This window comes from Monomorium pharaonis, chromosome 8, assembly GCF_013373865.1.
Source record: "Monomorium pharaonis isolate MP-MQ-018 chromosome 8, ASM1337386v2, whole genome shotgun sequence".
NCBI classification, from domain to species: Eukaryota; Metazoa; Arthropoda; class Insecta; order Hymenoptera; family Formicidae; genus Monomorium; species Monomorium pharaonis.
In genome coordinates this window covers 7109459-7128531 of record NC_050474.1, presented here as the reverse complement: position 1 = coordinate 7128531, position 19073 = coordinate 7109459, and the positions used below count along the sequence as shown (strand labels likewise).

Sequence of the window (19073 nt, the reverse complement as noted above, 5' to 3'; positions counted from 1 at the left end):
TGGAAACGTTAATTGAAAGTCCTATTAGCGTGATATAAGTGTCGAGTAAGCGCGAAATCGATGTGTGAGCAAATAAAGTTTTCCGCCAAATGATTTCCATTATTATTCATTGACAATGAGACGTAATAGAATGACACGTAATGCAAACTTCTTATCACAATTTAGTGGCACTATACATAAAATAAAGATTATTGCTTTTTATTCTTATGTTAACCGATTAAGTGTCTCAAGAGAATCTTTTATACTCAATTTTCTGTTTTAAACGAGTGCTAAGTACAGTCCGTTTTACTGATTAAGCAATAACCTTTGTAACGAAATTTTGTATGTATTTTTTTTATAAATTTGAAATTTCTTTTCCAGAATTAAAGTATACGTATTATTATATCAGTCTAGAAATTGGACTTCGTACCAAAAACAAAAAAAAAATAATAATACAAAATCTTCGATCAAGTTGGACGATCACTTCAGTATTCCTTTAAATCCTTGTATTTCGAATCCTAATCAATAATTTTTAGAACGTAAAATATTATATTTAGAGATAAAATGAGTTGCTCTTTTTGAAAATCCAGTCAATAATAAATGACAGATTTGGTAAATGGATATAATTATTATTTAAATAATTTATAATCAAAACTATCGTTTTAAAAGGATGAACAGAGAATAAAGTACACAAAGGATAAAAATAATTTCGCTTTTTATGCATTTTGATGTTATTTCGATAAAAATTTCTCTCTCTCTCTCTCTCTCTCTCTCTATATATATATATATATATATATCCTTATAGATTAAAATGAGAAATAAAAAAAATTATTTTATCTCTTTCAACCTTTATGAGAGTAAATGACGGTATCAATTTTAATCTCAAAATCTTTATTGAAAAAAATAACATTAAAATGCATATAAAATAAAATAAAAATTTTTACACTGTTACTCTCCTTTATCCCCTTAATTCTATTGAATTTTGATAGATCTCTTTCAATTAATAAATATATCAAATTATTTTATTCAAAAAGATAGGTAAAGTTATTTATTTGTTCAAGATTTATCAATAAAAAAACAGAATTGTTTTTTACTCTTTTGTGTCACTCTTTTTACTTTCACGATTCAACTTTCATCCTTTTTTTAGCTATATCTCATTCTATCTCCGACTAAATTTTCAGAAGAAACAACTCTTTTATCTCTAAATTGCGACTTATAAATTTTAATTAGAAATTGAGTTACAAAGATTTTAAAAAAGCGTTCAAGAATCTCCTGTGACATAATAAATTAAATTCCTACGCTTAAAAGTTAAATTTATGACAACAATTTAATATATTTTTCTAAATATAACAACGTTTCTTAAATACGTCTAATCTCACTCTTTCTTTCTGTAAAGTGATAAAAATTTAAGAGTAAGGTAATATTTCTGTTGAAATTCAATGAGAAATAATTCATACAAGAAGGTTGACGGTGTAAGTGCGCTTTCGTTGGAATTTCCACGGAGTGACCCATTGTATCAAGAACTATTTTAAAGACGACCGGTGCAACAAACTCCGGAGTTTGCCTTCTCGGAAATCGCGTAAGTATTCGAGATCGTAATTTATAGCGCGGAACGCAATCGCTTTATTTCGGCTTGACTAAATTTCCCGCTTCCAACTCGCCTCGTCCGCCAGTTATGTTTACGCGCGGCGGAACTTACAAAACTTAACTGAATTAACTAGTTAACAAGTAAAGATTATGCACACGACATTTAGCTGCCAAGTTTGTGAATCCGACAGACTTACAGTTTTCCGTATCAAAGTATGAAGTAACCCGTAGAATTTGCCGTAAATTAGAAGCAAAACTACATCCAAAGAGCATAGGGACGTCTGATTAATTTTGCATTAACCGCTGCCATTAGTATGTCCTAATTGAATTCGCGGTGGAACAAGCTCTATTCCGTTCTGTACGTCGTGTATAGAGTTAACCGTGAGGCACGCACGCTGAAATATTCTTCCATCCTGGAGAAAATTGCACGTATATTTCATTTCACATCTCGCGTTTCGCTTTAGAAAGATTGAAAAATTGCACTACTTCTATCCGCGTCAAAAAAAAGACTAGTCCTGTTTGAAAAACAATATATCCGAATTAAAATATCCTTTATTAAATCAAAAAATATATATCGCGGAAACATATGAAATTCTAACTATTGAATGGAATATTTTGTCTCGTCGTGGCAATACGTGTATATTCCGGATACGTATTGTCCGAATGCGCCGATTGCAGAAAATATAATTTATTTTACAAATTTATTTAATCATTGCTATAGCTGTACCATGTTTTGTAATACAGGCAGTACACTGCAAAACATATCCACTCTAAATTCCGCGAAACTATAACGGAAAAAAGTGACTTTTTTTCCACTTTAAATAAGCGTGAAATTAAAACGGAATTATATACGTAGGACATTGTCTATAATAATGTCCTTTATAAATAAAACGGACTAGTGTCCTTTATAAATAGAACGGACTAATGTCCTTTATAAATAGAACGGAAATTTAGTATTCTTTTCCGGATACAGAAAAGAACATATCATCTGGAAGACAATATTTTATTACATTCAAATATACATTATACATTATTACATATATACTTATAAAATATATACATATATACATATATATATATACTTATATATATATATATATAAAACATTATATATATATGTGACCAGAAAATATGAATGAACAAACTATATAGTTTGTATACAAAAAAATAAAACCTTTATCCATAATAAATGTATTATATTAGTTTGTTTGATATATAATATATATAAGAGAAAAAAGAAGGAACAAGTACAAAATCCCAAACAAAGATAAAAATGTAAATAATAATAAAAGAAATTCTTAACATTTTTACAAAGTACAATGAGACAAAATTTCTTTAGCTCGCTTGCATAAAAATTCGTTGTTGTTACCGAGGCACAAAGCATCAATTAAACCAAGCAATTGGCTAAAAGATGATGGATAAGTCAGATCCTTCATAAAGTAAATGGCAAATCCTAAAGCGGCTGCTTCTTCCGCAGATGTAACATCAATTTTTAGTTGATCAATCTCACTGATCACAAGCCAGGCAGTAGCATCATTGTAAAAAACTTTTGGTCCAGGAGAAGGTAATAGTAGATCATCAAACGTTGGAACTTTCTGCATAAATTATACAAAACATACAAAGAATTACAGACATCTATTAAGCATATATAATAAAATAAAAGAAAAACGATTTTAATAATTTATTATACAAGATTTTACCTGTTCAAGAAAAAAGTCTTTTGTCCCTCGTAAAGTTACAAATTTTTGTAGCTGCAGAATGTTGTTAATTCCTTTCTCCGCTGTCTTTTTATACATTGTGTTTATAGTATTAATAACACTTTCAATAGATGTTTTCATCCTTAATTCAGCTTCTTGGACAAACTATAATATATACCACAATTTGTATGCATACAATTTTAGTATTTTTCTAGTATTCATAGTATTTTTTTTAAGTATATATACTTACACATTCTTTTCGTGAAAGATAGTAAGGCCACACATTTCCAACGTGAGGTCGAACTTGAAATGATTGCTGAAGTAATTCAACAATTGTGGTTGTCGACAATTCATCTTCTGCTGAATCCTAAAAAGGGACAATAAAACAAATAAATGTAATTTTACATAAGAATGCAAAAAATTGTTTTTTAATATGTTGAGTTATATTAATTTAATATTGAATTTGTAAGGCAAGAAAATTAGAATGAGCCTATATCTTATCATCTCATTAAACCATCTTAACTTTCATTTTAAGTATTGTTCGATTCTCTCTCTTGCACATTTTAATATTACGAGATTCTTAGAATGCATGTTACCTGAAGTTTCTTGTAAGCCTCTTCTGGAGTTATTACTTGTATAAGTTTACCCTTTTTGTTTGTTTTTTTTTGCAACTGCAAAGGATTATGCATCTGCTGCATACATTCTCGACGGTTGTTTCTGTGACGTCTAATATCAGCAATTTGATGTACGAAATGTCCCTGTTTCACATCATAACTTTTGACTATAGAAGTCTGGACTGCTAATTGCATATCCAAGCAAAGAGTTTTTGTGTAATGGAGATGAAACGCACCCCTAATGTTAAAGTAACAGAAGCCCGATGGTAAAAGATGAGGAAAGAGAGAGACAGATTGAGTCATTCGTCACTATTTTATAAACTGCAAATTACCGAATATGCATTAAAAAAATTAACGCAAATAAAAGTTGAATTAATTTCATAGACATACATATTTATGCAAGTAATCCTGCTAATATATTCCCATAATAAAATTATAAATTAATTTTAAAAAACAAAATCGCTTAATTGCATTAATTCTAATTTTATTATGGAGATATATTAGCAGAATTACCTGCATAAATATATATATTTATAAAACTAATTCAGCCTTTATTTGCGTCAATTTTTTAAATGCATATTCGATAATTTGCAAAAAGTTGATAAAACAGAATGACTCAGTCCGTCTCTCTCTTTCTTCATCTTTTACCATCGAGATTTTGTTTAATGTTTCCAATTTCTGCCACTTTAACATTGGGAGCGCGTTTCATCTCCATTACACAATAACCTAGACTGGTATTCATAGTCGGATCTTATATTTAACATCATCTTAAGTACTGTCTTAAGATGCCATCAGCCAATCACAGAGCCGTATTAGCCTCTTAAGATATGGCTTGAGACGATCTTTAAATAAGACTCGACTCTGAATACCATTCTTAGACAACTAGCAGTTCAGACTTCAAAGATCATAACAAAGTTGAAAATTGTTATATAAATACATCGATTTAAAAATCTACTGTATCTACTTACACATTTAGTTTTAAATTTGGGTGACTGTTCTATATGGATTGAAGGAAAGTTTGTTACAAGAGCTTCTCCTAGATCACGATATTGCCAACGTTTTTTCATATGATTTATGTTGTGAGGAATCAAGTTGTGCCTGCTGATTAAATAAGGTACACAAGACTTTATATTTTTGTTTTACTATAAATAAATAAAGACATCAAATGTATATACTTACTCCAAATGGTCTATTATTTCGTCTTTTAACTGAGAGCATAATTTTTTTTTTTTTTTGGGACTCATAGCTTGCCCTTCCAAAAAAGGCATTACATATGAACTAAAGCTAGGTAATAACTGGGTTTTATTATTATCAAGCTGCAATATTTAAAATAATAAAATAATGGAATTAATTTACAAGACCAGTAAACCACCCCGAAGGCAAAAGAATGTGAATCTTGCCATTTATAACATATTCTGGGACAGTCCATGGATACTCGAGTTTGCAAATGCTGTACATTTTAAGTTCATTTTTACAAGATACAACATAACTGCATGTGTTTTGTTGGTATGTTGTAAGAAGAGTTTCCACAAGCACATAGAACACATTTTCAAAGAGAAATATGCGACAAACTCTACCGAACAAAGGATGATCATCAATCTCTCCAACTATCAAAATGACATTGTTCTTGTATTGTACACCATGATATTTTAAGTATGACAATTCGATTGCATCAGAGACATTATCAGAATCAGGTAACATTTCAAAGATAGTACTTTCATGCTCTTTTATAATAGCATTTTTAACTTTTATGTCCGCTGATGGAGATAAAAAAGAATGTTTAACAGAGCCATTACTATGAAACATTTGATAAGCACATTCTATTTGAAAATGATCCATCACAGAATAGCAAATATTTTTGTAGGAAAAAAAACGCTTTTGCTTGACAACAAAATGTTTGCTTTCAGCACGTATACATGATTGGAATCTACCTGGCCCATGAGTGTGCATCTGTGCAGCTAAGTGAACTAACATGTGCAACTTGGGAAAGAAATTACCTGGATATAATTTCACATACAAATTTTGGTGTTCATGAACTAAAGCCTCTATTGCAGTTAAAGATTCAACTGTCAATGCAGGTGACCATATCAATTTAACAAGTCCGACAAGCAAAAGAAAACACTGCCAGTGCTGATTATCAGTAGGAATATCATGATGCAGAAGAATCGGCAAATGATACATTAGTGTGAAGTTTGCTTTACTGGTTCCCGATATAGAAAAATCTGGAGGAATAATGCGAGGCCTTTCACCACTTGGAATGCTTTTGTGAAATTTAAATTTGCTAATCAGAGTATTCAGGCGATCACGAGTAATTAAACGTTGCAAAACAATAGTTTTCAGGAACAAGCTTAATTCTTTTGGAACAATACCCTCCAATAATACGTGCATAGGATCATACAGAACATCTTTGAATATATTGAAGAAAGGAATGTGCCGAAATATGGTATCTCGCTTAATTCCATTCTTTTGAGACTTTTTGGAATACAATGCCTTATTTTCCTTCATCATTTTTTTCATTTCATCGACAGTTCGATAATGTTGTATTTCATCTCGCAAAGGACATTGAGAATGATATGACATTTTAGGAAATAATGTAAATGACGCAGTACAGATTCTACATTGTTGCTTAACGCGAGGAGAAAAACATTCCTTAAAACCACATAATTGATGTGCTGCTAGTGCATCAGCATGATATGCAAATAAATAGCCATAAAATTTTTCTCCTTGTGGATCAGAAGAAATTATAATTCCTGTAGAAGCAAGCATCTTTAAATCGTTAATGAAATTATTAAGAAGAATCTCATGTGTCTTAAAAGATTTCAATGATTTACTTTTACATACAGCAATGCAAAATGTAGCTGCTAAACGTGATCGTAATTGGACAGGTATGTTCAGAATTGTCACGTAAAATAAACATATTTTGTTAGTACCTCTGTGCATGCCAATTGGATTACATAATTCAATATCATCATTGTATAATAACAAAGCAATGTTGTTTTTTTCGTGTGCAATCTGTCCAGGATGATTCCTGAATCTTTGACCCTGCATTATATCAGTTATGTGATGATCTGACAATGGGGCATTATTTTTGAAGAAGGATAAAATTTCATTAAATTTTGCTAAATTCTGAATTATATCAATAATTGACACTACATATCCACTACTGCCATCAGGAAGATCTACTTGTTGAGGAACAAGATACACACCATTTTTTATCAATTGACGTTTACGTAATCTATCTGAGACTGACTGAGAAACATCGTTTTCATGACCAATGCAGCCAAGAAAATTTGTCATTACGTTTATTGCTATTTTAGGAACTTTATGTTTTGCTTCCAGGAGTACACAGAAATCTAAAATTTTATCGGCAAGATTCAATTCTTTTTCATGTTTTTCTACTATTACATCAGTATTGACATTAGTTTCATTTTGTTGTAATTCTACAACTGGCAAATCACATGCAAACCTCGGGGCAACACATTTATGAGTCTTAAATTCTGTTAATATTGAAAAATAAAAATTGCATTTACGACAATGACAAATTACTGTGTGTTTTGATCTGTTTGTATGCGTTACATTTACGTGATGTATTAAACGTGTTTTTTTATTGCAAATTAATCCACAAAGCAAACACTCGTAACCCATTATTACCCAATTATTTTCCTCAGCTACAATTATATCATTATCCTGTTGCTCTACATTGTTGGCAGATTGCAGAGTTTGTTGAGAGTCTGGATCTTCATTGGGATTGATTACTTCCATTACTTCGATCACTTCATTGCGTACTGAGTCAGTCAAATTTTCTATTGCCACTATTGTAGGCATTGTAACTGCAATGAACCAGTAGATTTTATTAATTTCCCTTCACAATATAATAAAGTATACACTGAGAGAAAAAAAGTATAACATGCACGTAACGTAATATAATCTATAATAATAATAATAATAAATTATCAAATAATTTATTTGTAACAAAACTTACTTTCGTGCGTATGAGCTTCTTTAATTATTTCCACACGCTCATGTAAAGGCGAATAATGCCCGCAAAAAGAGCACACATTTGTGTTATCATCCGCCTGAGGCAACTCAAATTCGTCGCAATCACACGCCGTACATTTACCGCGATGGTTACCGCGTCGATCGACACCCATTATTAACACCAACAATTAGTAATAAAAATATTTATTATAATTGGGAAGAGGACGGCCGTTAGAGTAACAAGTTAACACTGTTGTGAGTGAACGATACGGCTATCGCTACCGCTCGCGCCATATTGCGTTGCGTTTTGTTTATTTCGTCCGCTTTAATATATATGGCGGACCACATCCTTTATAATGTCCGGTTTAACGTCTGTTTTATAATGATTATTTCCAGTCCTATTTATATAAAGGATATTGATCTATATAAATAACATGTCACATTAAGAATTGCGCCAGTCACGCTTAAATAAAATGGACACGTAAAAAATCCGTTCTAATATGGTATATTCCGTTACAAAATATACATGTCCTTTATATATAAAGAGGATATGTTTTGCAGTGTAGTATAAATCGCAAACAATTTTACAATTGCTAACACGCAACGAATTATTATCGGTACGCGTGGCGGCGCCCGTGAAAAAGCCATCCCTTTATAATATTTTCACGTTATATACATTCTCCATGAAAAATCGAGTATAATTTTCTGAAAATATTCGTAAAAGGGAAATTTATGACCCCGGTATGTTATTATACGTAAACAATTATTACAAAAGAAGGAGTTTTAATTAAATCTAGTCTCAAATTGATTATTTCCCCATTGTTAACATTGTCCACACATTTTTTACTCCCTTCGGAATAATGCCTGAATAATAACTGAATAATGAATTTACCATAAACAATATCGACAAAATATCACTTGAATTTTTATTAGTCATTTTATATCCAATTTTTTTTTTTCAGGAATATATTTTAATTCTTGGTATACATTATTCTTTAAAATTTTTTCATCGAACATTATTTCAACGTACAGTGAATTCAGAGATCGTATAGTCAGAATGATCTATAAGCCGGCCACCGTTGTTTTCTCTAATGTGAAATCATTCGCTAGTACGGATAAAATAGCAATTGCGTTTACCATTGAAACAATGCTCAGGACAAACAATAAATGGCTCGATTTTGCATTTCATTCACAAACCATCACCACGACCACTATCGTTGTTATTGCTCATTAACGTGACGCATAAAAGCGGTTTGTCCGCGCTGCCGGCGCGGACGTAATTTCCGCGATAAATATGTCTGACTCGAAATTTTTGCATTTATCGGACATTGATTATAACTGCATCAAAAATCGTATGGAGCTGCGATCAAACGTCCTGTTTAAACGAACGGCGAACCGCAAAACATGTCAAACCGTTATTTCCCGATTGTATTCCCCGACGTCAAAGGGAGCGGTGATTACTTTCCGTAATCACCACATTATATTTATACTCTTGCCATTCCAACTCTCTCTTGTATTTTGCTAATTTTTGGGAACTGTCCCAGCTTCCGAAAAGGGAGGAGGGAGACAGAAAGAGAGAAAGTACAGATAATTAATAATGGATCCCAATACCAATTTAACTCTCGGTTTAATTAATATAATAATGTAACGACCGCGGGGTTTTACAAATATATGAACAATCTCGTGCTCCCGCAACGCAAATCGCGAGTACAAGCAGCCATGTTCAAAGGAAACGATCGCGCGTCACGCGTTTTTTTTTTTTTTTTTTTTTTTTGGTTTGCTCTCGCGAGACGGACAGATCGAAACGCGATCACACGCATCGTCGGACAAAATTTCACGTGTCAAGATCTCAGATGTAAGCCCGTTCCGCACATTAATCACAAGTCGCCAGTTGCAATTTGCGACAGCCAATGAGTATCAAGTTTTCGTATGAAACTCGACGCTTATTGGTTCTCGCAAGTCGCAACTGGCGGCTTGTGGCTTATGGGAACCAATAAGCGTTGAGTTCTATATGAAAACTTGATACTCATAGGCTGCAAATAGCATTTACTGCTTGCTATATAATGTAGAGGAGTTTTTAGGTATTACGCGTGAATTAAATATCTTTATATATATATATATATATATATATATATATATATATATATATATATATATCGTCTTTTCTCTTTGATCGCACTGCGGAAGAAGGGAGGGGAGGGAGAATAAGAGAAAAATGATCGCGTTGCGTGCAGGCGCGCGAATCGATTCGAAAAAAAGAGCAGCGGCCCGGCTGCGCTCACGGGTAATTTTCCGGGAGTCCCGGGCGCAAAAACCGCCGCGGCGCCGGGCGTCACAAAGCGCAAAATGTATAGAGCGTGCCTGTCATAGAACATTGACACGCTGACGAAATAAGCGGACAGGTGCGGACGACTGGCCGATAACCCGATGACCCGGATACCTTCGATGATATCGATTAGCCGTCGAATGTTCGTGCGGCCGCGACGACGGCATCAAACGCGTCAGCACCTCGGGTGTCCGTCGCCTTTTCCCCCTTCTCCCCTCCCCTCCCCCCCCGTCATTTTCCGACCCGTGTCGTCGTATGTGTCGTGCGATTTCTGTATTACACATGAGCTCTTGTATCTCTTGTACTTACCCGCGACCTCGCCTGTCCGCCCGCTCGTTCGTTCATCCATCCGTTCCATGGCGTCCTTTCTCGTCCCTGCCGCGCGACGAAATTGGATTTATGGCTTTATTTTCCTTCTTTGCGGGCGACGTCTATCAGCAGATTGCTCGCCGAAAGCGCTGCTTCGTATTACGACGACATAATGGACGTCCCTCTGCGTCCCTCGCCAAGCGCGGACGGGGCGTAATCGAAAAATCCTAAACACAAACGTGATAGCGGGCGTTATTTCTTTTCGTTTTGTTTCGCCGGCGAGAACAGCACCGAGCCCGCCGGTCGTCTCGCCGGAGAAATGATCTTTTGGAAATTCGAGCTATGCTGCTTTTGATTCCGACATCGTAACCGCGATCCAAATCGAAAGGTCAAAAATATAATTTTCTCGGTGCACAAGAAGCATCTCGATATTCCAAAATCGTTTAATCTACCGTCAAACGCGCCTCGTGCCGCGAACGCTGAACGAGATAATTATTAGCTCCAGCGTTCTGAAGTATTCGGCAAGGTAATTGTTAGATCAGACGCGCCACTTGCTGATATTGAACAAACTATCACCGCGGCGCCTTAGTCTACACGGTTGGAAAATTTGTGTTACATAGTTGGAAGATTTGTGTTAAATTTAACGTACATCGCACGTCTTCCACTCTAATTTTTGTGTTAATTTAACATGAAATAAATATATTAGAAAATAACATAAGTGTTTTATAAAGAATTGACACAAAAATGTAATACTTTAATTTGATACAACTAGAAACAAAACGTCAAAAGATATTTCTTTAATAAAATTAGTAATATGTTGACGCATATACACATATGTTATTTATTCAGACTTAAAGTTTACGTTTCAAATATAATCTTTTCTTCGCCAGTACGTGAGTAAAAACACAGGGTAGTTATTAAATTTGACCTAGGTCAAATATAATAACTATTTGTATTGTTTTTACATTTCAAAACTATATTATTTTTATTATTTATTTACCAACGTGCATTTTAACAAATATTTTAAATTTTAAATTTAAAAAAATATTAAATTTAACACAAAATTTAAATAATATGATCCCATTATATTAAATTAACGATTGAATGTGAAACTCAACACATAACTTTTAACAAGAATCGATTTTAACATAATACAAAATATTTTCTGTTGTATAACAGTGGATGTGTTCTGACGGTTACAGTGGATGGGTTCTGACAAATTTTTATTTTGACTGAATACGTCTGAACAAATAAACAAGAGCGTTTCTACCAAGAGTAGTTATATTGCATGTGTACTGTTCTTCAGATGTCACATAAACAAGTCGCTCAAATGAGTTTTGTTTCTTTGTCCGAATTCGTACTTCCTGAAATAGATATTGAAAACTGATCAGTTTAATGTGTAAAAATAAAAATGTATAGTATACAAGAAAAAACTTATAACCCAAATTATAGCAGTTTTCCTTTTTTTTCTGAACAAGCACTTTATTCACATATTTATTTTTTTCACACATAAATAAAATTTTTAAGATTAAAATCGACACTACTTAGAATCAAAATGTTTGTGAGATATTATTAAATATTATTTATAATTACTGATATTGAAACATATAAATTTAACGTATAATATAAATTATATTAAACAATTAAGTCGATTTTAATTAGAATCAATTCTTTGAATATAATAAAATTTTATTTTTAATTTTCATATGTCAAAATTAATTATTTTAACATAAAATATGTACTTAAAAGAACAATCTCGTCTAATCAACCAATTTCTGTGTTGAATTGCTAGTTTCATAATAAGCAGTGTTCATATTTACATTTTGTATATACATCTAGTAAATAATAAAATCAATTTGAATCAATTTAAGAAAATAAGAAAATATGGACATATATAAAAACAACTACCTAATAGAAAATATCCCATATACTCGATATATAGTTTTTGGTGCTCATACTTGTATAATTTTATCTTTTATTGATTAATGCACTGAACAGATTTTTCAGTCTTTAAAACATAGCTATAAGATTAACCAATAATATCAATAATATCTCAATATTAAATTGATAATGATGACGTTAACAAGTGTTTGTTTCTCTTTAATCCCAAACTATTCATCAAATTTAACATTTTTTTAGTTAAATTGTTTATCTCCATATCAGTTAAATTAATGACATAGGAGCAACAGCGACTTCTAAAAATAATTAAAACTAACTTAAATTGGGTAAAATTCGACACTCTACAAATTTAACAATGTGGTAACTAGTTCAGCTCATTAGCCATCTCCTATTATTTTAGTTTTCCTAATAATCTTCTCTTTTTAAGTATTAAGTTCTTAACAAAGTAAACTTTCCAAAAAGTACTTATCATTAACGTCATCCCCTTTGTGCGGTTGCGACATTGAGCTCTTAAAACTCCGAACTTTAAAGTTACAACAAGCCTACAGTTCGTGAAAACATACATTTACCATACCATCTAATTCTGACAAACAATCCAAACGAATTCGTCAGAATCAAAAAGTTCATCAGAACACGCATCCACTGTAATCGTAGCCTTACGGGTGGTTATGTGGTTCGCACTTCTCCTTCCTCGTTGCAATCGTGTACGCCTGCCTTGTTTTAACCTTCAAAAACGATGACATATTAAATATATTAATATTAAACGATAATTACCTAAATGCTTCGCCGTTTTCGACTGCAAACCTCCACGATCCGCGATCGGTCACTGAATTCACGCGAAGGATGCCGAACGCAGCCGACCGACCGTCACGTGACCGAGCGTGGTCCGCTTGATTCGCGCGCTTTTGTCACCTGTTGCGTTTTGACGGTATGCGCGCGTGCGATTGTTTCGGTTTCCTCGTAGAAGCACGAAAAGTCAGTGATAGCTTAACGCCTTTCGTGACGTGTTTCTCGTGCCGGTGTCTCGAGCGAGTGTGTGTCTCGTTGCGAGAAGTGCGGAGTGCTTATTTTATGCATGCGTATTTAGCTCGCGGCGTGACATAACCTACATCGTGAAATGATACAGGCATACAGGCAACCGGTCGCCGGTGTGGAACATTTGCACCACGACGGACTTATCGTTCTTACATGTTGGCGTTGACGAAATGGAAATCGTCTCGTTAATTTTGGAAAAACAAACTCGGTTGTCATCGACGTTTTTTCGACGATTGTCGAGAAGTTTTTAAGTTCGAAAACAGAATAGTGACGGAGTAATTTTTCAATTATTTACTTTCTTATTCTGTGAGACAAATTGTCGAGAATGTAAATTTAAACAAACTTTTTATCTCCAGATTTTTACTGGACTTTGTTATTTTCAACAGCAGGTTAATAAAGTTAAAAACAAAGTTAATGTGTATTGCTATTAATTATTGCAGCATATAAAAATACTGTGCATGTAGAAATTATCTATAGTCCAAAGGATAAATACATACATTGAAAATTTCATTACATACATTGCAAATTACTTAAGCAAGAATGGCAGATTATCTTTCTGCTGAACTCACTGCCACTTGCGCTGCGATTGGATATTTTGATGGAACTACTTATCACTTAGATAAAAATTGCTTAGGTAGAGATTTGCCTTGATTTGATTTTGAAATAACATGTTTGTGAGTGAGATAGAATAATATTTTATGTACAATTAAATGTAAATTCTTGACAGATGTCATAAAGGATCTTATTAGATATCTTAAGAGAGATGACGATACACACACTATAAGACGTTTTCTTGGACAAACAAAGTTACTTCAGACAGACCTCGTAAAGATTCTTATACATCATGTTAAAAATATTGAACTTTGGGATGTCTTACTGCGGTATGTATTAGTGTACAAATAGAATTAAATATAAGGTAACTATCCCAATTATTGTCAGTGTACCAATTACTGTTACTTTCGTCAATTGTAATATTAGAATTAATAGTATAATTAATAGAGAGCGTTAAGTATTAATGTTTTTAAGTTAAACTAAGAGATTATCATGAAATAAATGTGTAGCAATTGAATACAAGCAATAAATAAGAAAGTATTACTTAGGAAGTAGGACTTATATAACATAAGTATTTGCGACAGTAATTGGAGGAAGAGGATGGCAATATTTAATATTGATTGATAATACTACTGATACACTATAGATTCACTACTATATAGTTTTATTTTTTTTTTATTAAAAAGTATAAGAATGTTACATATTAAAAATGTTTTTAAACATACATAAATGTGTAACGGCAATAGCAAGATAATATTTAGATTACATGCAGCAGTAATTAGCAGTAAAGGAGAGGAAAGAAAGACGTTAACTTGTGAAACTAAAAAGAACATGTCTTATATTTTTGTTTCTTTTATTATATATATATATATATATATATATATATATATATATATATATTTAAAATGATTGGTTAGTTTTCAGCTTGTTTTGATTTTGTGTATATTAACAATTTTACTGAAATAATGATACAGAATATTTATTATATATTTAAGAAACTACAAAAGGAACATGTCAATTGTCAGGTTGTGCTTAAAGTGACAGTAATTAGGACAGTTATTTTATAGACTATTATAACTTGCTTGAGGTAAAGAAAATTACATTTATTATTTATCAATTTTTATTATACAGATTACTTATTAATTTGACAAGCTCCGCATTTGTGATTTATAATGAACAGATACCAACTGAGAAAACAACTTATAGTTTGTATCAACAAATTGTTTCATATTTACAAGAATACAAGGCAGCATTAACCGACGAGAATGTCTGGTTAATAGTAGCTGGTCGTTTGGGGAATCTACTTAATATTGTAAGTGGGAAAAAAATTCTTTATCTGTGGCAGATGCCTTGTCTATTGTAAGACAACTTCTATTTTATAGGATAGTACGGAAAGAGATGAAGAAAATGAGTTAACAATTGAAAGAATACTTGTTTTTATTAGAAATGTACTGCAAGTACCACCTAATGACAATGATAAACGAGCTGATGATGATGCTACTGTTCATGACGAGGTAAATTACTATGTAAAAGTTACAGAGATATGATGGATACAGATCTTAGCAAAAAGTATTTTATATTATTGAGAACATGACAATTGTTGAAATTTTAACATGTATTTGTATTTGATGAGACTCACTATTGGTTTTAAATGTGTAAAATTAAATTAATGAATTTTTTATGAGCGTTAATAAGATTTTGCATACTGCTTATGCATATTCTTAATTCTATCGTTAAAAATATTGGATTATGTAATTAGCTAATTTGCAACGTTTTAATGTTTTACCATCATATATTTTAATGCTTATTTACACCTAGAAACTTGCTACAGTTTATTTTTTATTTAATATTTGTAACAATTATTTAAATTATTTTTTAACAGTGTTGCCAAATTTTCTGTTATAGTTCTTTTTTTTCTTTAATTAAATCCCATTTTTAATTGCTAAGAATATTTCTATTGGCTTTTTGTTTGTATATGAAAAAACTACATAGTAAATGGAGTTGAATTTTGCAAGAATATGCAAAAAATTTTGCTCCAACTTATATTATAACATATATTATTGTTTACTATATGTTAATAACTGTATTGTTTAATATATGTTAATAACTGTAAACAGTTATTAACATATATTATTTTTATATGAAAGTATTTTAAAAAGTAATTTCATGATATATTAATTGTCTAATGCATCTGTTATAAGATGTCATAAAACTCTAAATTAAATTGAATTTTTATTTTTTAGAAATTACGCAGTCAGTTTCGGTTTTTAAAGTTTTAATATAATAATACTAGGTTTGCTTTAAATAATATTCTATATTTTTAAGATCTGTGAAGCTGGCACGACATTCACATAAAAAATGTGCTAAGTGTTTATCGTATTTCTAGTAACAGTTCTTAATAGTAATTTGCAGAGTTCTATGCCCTGCAATTTTTTAAAAAAATTTTAGTGATTAAATATTTTTAAATAATTCTTTACTTCCCGAAATCAACATGACATTCTGACTAGAATTTTGCAAGACCTACTAAGAACTGTTGCTGGAACTATGATAATACTCAGCATGCCATCTTTTGCTCCAGTATTGTGCTGATTTCAGTATTAAATTATTCAAAAATATTTAATTACTAGAATTTTTTAAAAATAATTGCAAAGCAAAGAACTCTACAAAAACTACAGAAAATTCTCGCTAGAACTGCAATAAATACTCATATGACCCTTTTTGTTCGAGTGTCATGACGTGGTTAGTATTAAAAGTTAGAAAAGGAAATTGTTAAAATTTTTTAATATCACATAATGGTGGAACTCTAACTGTACTGGTTGATGTTAAAAGTGCTATTATTTATTGCGTTCTTGTACTTTAGAGGAAAAGTGTCATATTAACTTCGTAAAGTTATCATATTTTTATTTATTTATTTATTTATTTTTCTATAAAAAATGAACTTTTAAAAAGTTGAACTTTTTAAATTTTTATAAAGAATTCGAAAACTTTGGAAAGTCCTATTCTAATTATCTTTTATATTAATAGAATGTCTCCCATTCCAACTTCGCAGATCCATAATATTTTTAAACAGATGGAAGCATTTTGATTTTTTGATTGTTCTTCCTTACAATAATTTTTTATTTATTTTAAATGTGTTATATTGAATATTGCTCTGAGTAACATGTAGAATTATTTTTTATAGGTGTTATTTGCGTTTCATGCGTCAGGCATAGTGGATATTTTATTGTTTATTGTCAGTAACAATAAAGAGCAACAATATCACATGCAAATTTTAGAGGTACATATAGCAGACTAGTTTTATATTTAATCTCTTGTTTTTTTAATAATTTTACGTTTAAAATATTTTTGTGAAAATAATACTGTTGTTAAAAACGTATTATTTATTACCTGTCAACTTGTTATTTCTAAATAATGGTATTATTTTCATTCTCGGCTAGATTATATCTTTAATGTTACGTGAGCAAAATGCAAGCCTGTTGGCTGCATCTGGGTTACAACGTAGTACCGCTGAAAGGGAAAATGATGAGGCTAACCTTGTAGCCTTGCGACAAAAAGAACTGCGTGAAAAAATGGACAAAATAAGAAGATATGCTGGATCAAGGTGAATTTATATGTATTATTATTTATTAATAAGAGAAAAATTTATTAATTTATTAGTAAAATAATATAGAATAATTAAATGAGAATTCATGTACACGAAATATACTTTACGATTCTTTCTGCTAATTTTTTTCTACCACTAAAATTACGTCCGAATAGTTTTTAAATGAAAACAATGTACACTGTATATTTATAGTTAATGAATGAGTGTTAGCAATAAGTTACGTATAAATCAAAAGAAGTACGCGCGTATGTGGCTTACTTTTTTTAGACTTACGTTTTATTTTTTCTGTAAATTTTGGATAATTATGTATGATACCTAGTACAGAAAATTACATATGTATCAGTTCCGAGATATCCTATATATTATATACACAAAATAAAATAAATAATAAATAAAACATATACATATATACATAATTTATGTTTATTATAATTCTGTAAATATAGAGTATATTGAATGTGATTTTTTGTGTTAAATATCATGCATAATTATAAAAAATTTATACAGAAAGAGTATAACGGTGTACACGCGTGTACTGTCTCTAATTCATGCGTAATTTATTGGGTGTGTTTAGCAAACAGACTAGATGAATGAGCGCTCAGTGATTCTTTATTATGATTAGTTTCTACCTCATATAGATGCAGCGAAGAATTAAAGACAAGAACTAATCATATTAAATAATTACTGAGTTGTCACTGATTTGCTTTGTCTGCTGAATGCGCCCCTTGCTAGAAGGCTTATTTGTTAACTGTAATTATTTTCACTTATATATAAAATTGTATATAATTACATATTTAAAATTGATATAATTATTTCTTTTCTTGCACGCGCGCGCGCGCGCGCGCGCGTGTGTGTGTGTGTATGTACTCATATGTAAATTTGTGTTATATGTAGTCATATGTAAATTTGTGTTATATGAAAATTTTTAAGAAATCAAGAGTGGAAGAGATTTATTATAAATTTTTCCCGTGGATTTTTAAAACAATATTTCTGTATAATATACAATACGATACTTGCAATATTTGCAATAGTAGATTTTAAAATAAAGAGCATTTTTACGAAATCTGTGTTAAAAGTTAGAAGATTTTTTTGAAATCAATGATTTTCGAATTAAACCGCTCTTTAGATACGTGCTTAATTCGTCGACTTATTAGATATGATGGGACATCATAGCGATATCTGTAAGCTTAATTTAGTTTTACGTTAGTTGTATTATCCATACGTTTTTACTGTGATATACGGGAGAATGCATTTAATGCGGATAGACCGCTTTAAAGAGCGGTTACGATCCTAAAAGCCCATAATTGTAAAAAATGTGATTGACTAAAAGGCGCCGATTGCTACTTGACGGATGCCTTTGGGAGTTATCACGGTGCTCGCGATGCGATATGCGTAATGAATATGACCTAGTTTTTAAGGTAGGACCACCCGAAGCATGAATAGAAGCTTTTATCCACTTGTTGGAGAGAAGCGAGCCGTATTCTTGTAACGAG

At 31.5% G+C, this 19073-nt stretch overlaps 2 protein-coding genes across 4 annotated transcripts in view; one reads left to right on the top strand and one right to left on the bottom strand.

Moving 5' to 3' along the window:
* Positions 1 to 2299: 2299 nt before the first annotated feature.
* LOC118647024 lies at positions 2300 to 8435 on the bottom strand. Of its 2 annotated transcripts, XM_036291116.1 has the most exons (8): positions 7860 to 8435; positions 7529 to 7707; positions 5057 to 5193; positions 4846 to 4978; positions 3860 to 4021; positions 3514 to 3630; positions 3267 to 3428; positions 2300 to 3161 (listed from the first exon to the last, which is right to left on the bottom strand). In XM_036291116.1, exons 1-8 carry the CDS (start codon positions 8026 to 8028, stop codon positions 2874 to 2876), a joined length of 1347 nt encoding a protein of 448 aa, XP_036147009.1. In that variant the 5' UTR covers positions 8029 to 8435; the 3' UTR covers positions 2300 to 2873. The 2 variants fall into 2 exon arrangements, with proteins under 2 accessions (XP_036147009.1, XP_036147008.1); XM_036291115.1 differs by lacking the exons at positions 2300 to 3161; positions 3267 to 3428; positions 3514 to 3630; positions 3860 to 4021; positions 4846 to 4978 and having other exon boundaries at positions 5098 to 7707; positions 7860 to 8427.
* Positions 8436 to 13275: 4840 nt separating this feature from the next.
* The window catches only part of LOC105836196 (protein timeless homolog), a 115748-nt gene continuing 109950 nt past the window's right edge, over positions 13276 to 19073 (top strand). For both annotated transcript variants that reach the window (XM_012680062.3, XM_036290528.1), the window contains exons 1-6: positions 13276 to 14058; positions 14152 to 14305; positions 15108 to 15288; positions 15359 to 15490; positions 17158 to 17253; positions 17414 to 17577. In XM_012680062.3, coding sequence (XP_012535516.2) covers positions 13965 to 14058; positions 14152 to 14305; positions 15108 to 15288; positions 15359 to 15490; positions 17158 to 17253; positions 17414 to 17577 — 821 coding nt within the window. In that variant the 5' untranslated portion in view covers positions 13276 to 13964. The remainder of the gene's footprint in view (positions 14059 to 14151; positions 14306 to 15107; positions 15289 to 15358; positions 15491 to 17157; positions 17254 to 17413; positions 17578 to 19073) is intronic.

What these genes read in the sequence shown, in the direction of transcription:
- LOC118647024 (XM_036291115.1), bottom strand. Translation starts at nt 8,028, where the DNA reads ATGGGTGTCGATCGACGCGGTAACCATCGCGGTAAATGTACGGCGTGT. An exon ending in AGAAGCTCATACGCACGAAA is followed by an intron (nt 7,708 to 7,859) that starts GTAAGTTTTGTT and finishes GGTTCATTGCAG; the next exon opens with TTACAATGCCTACAATAGTG.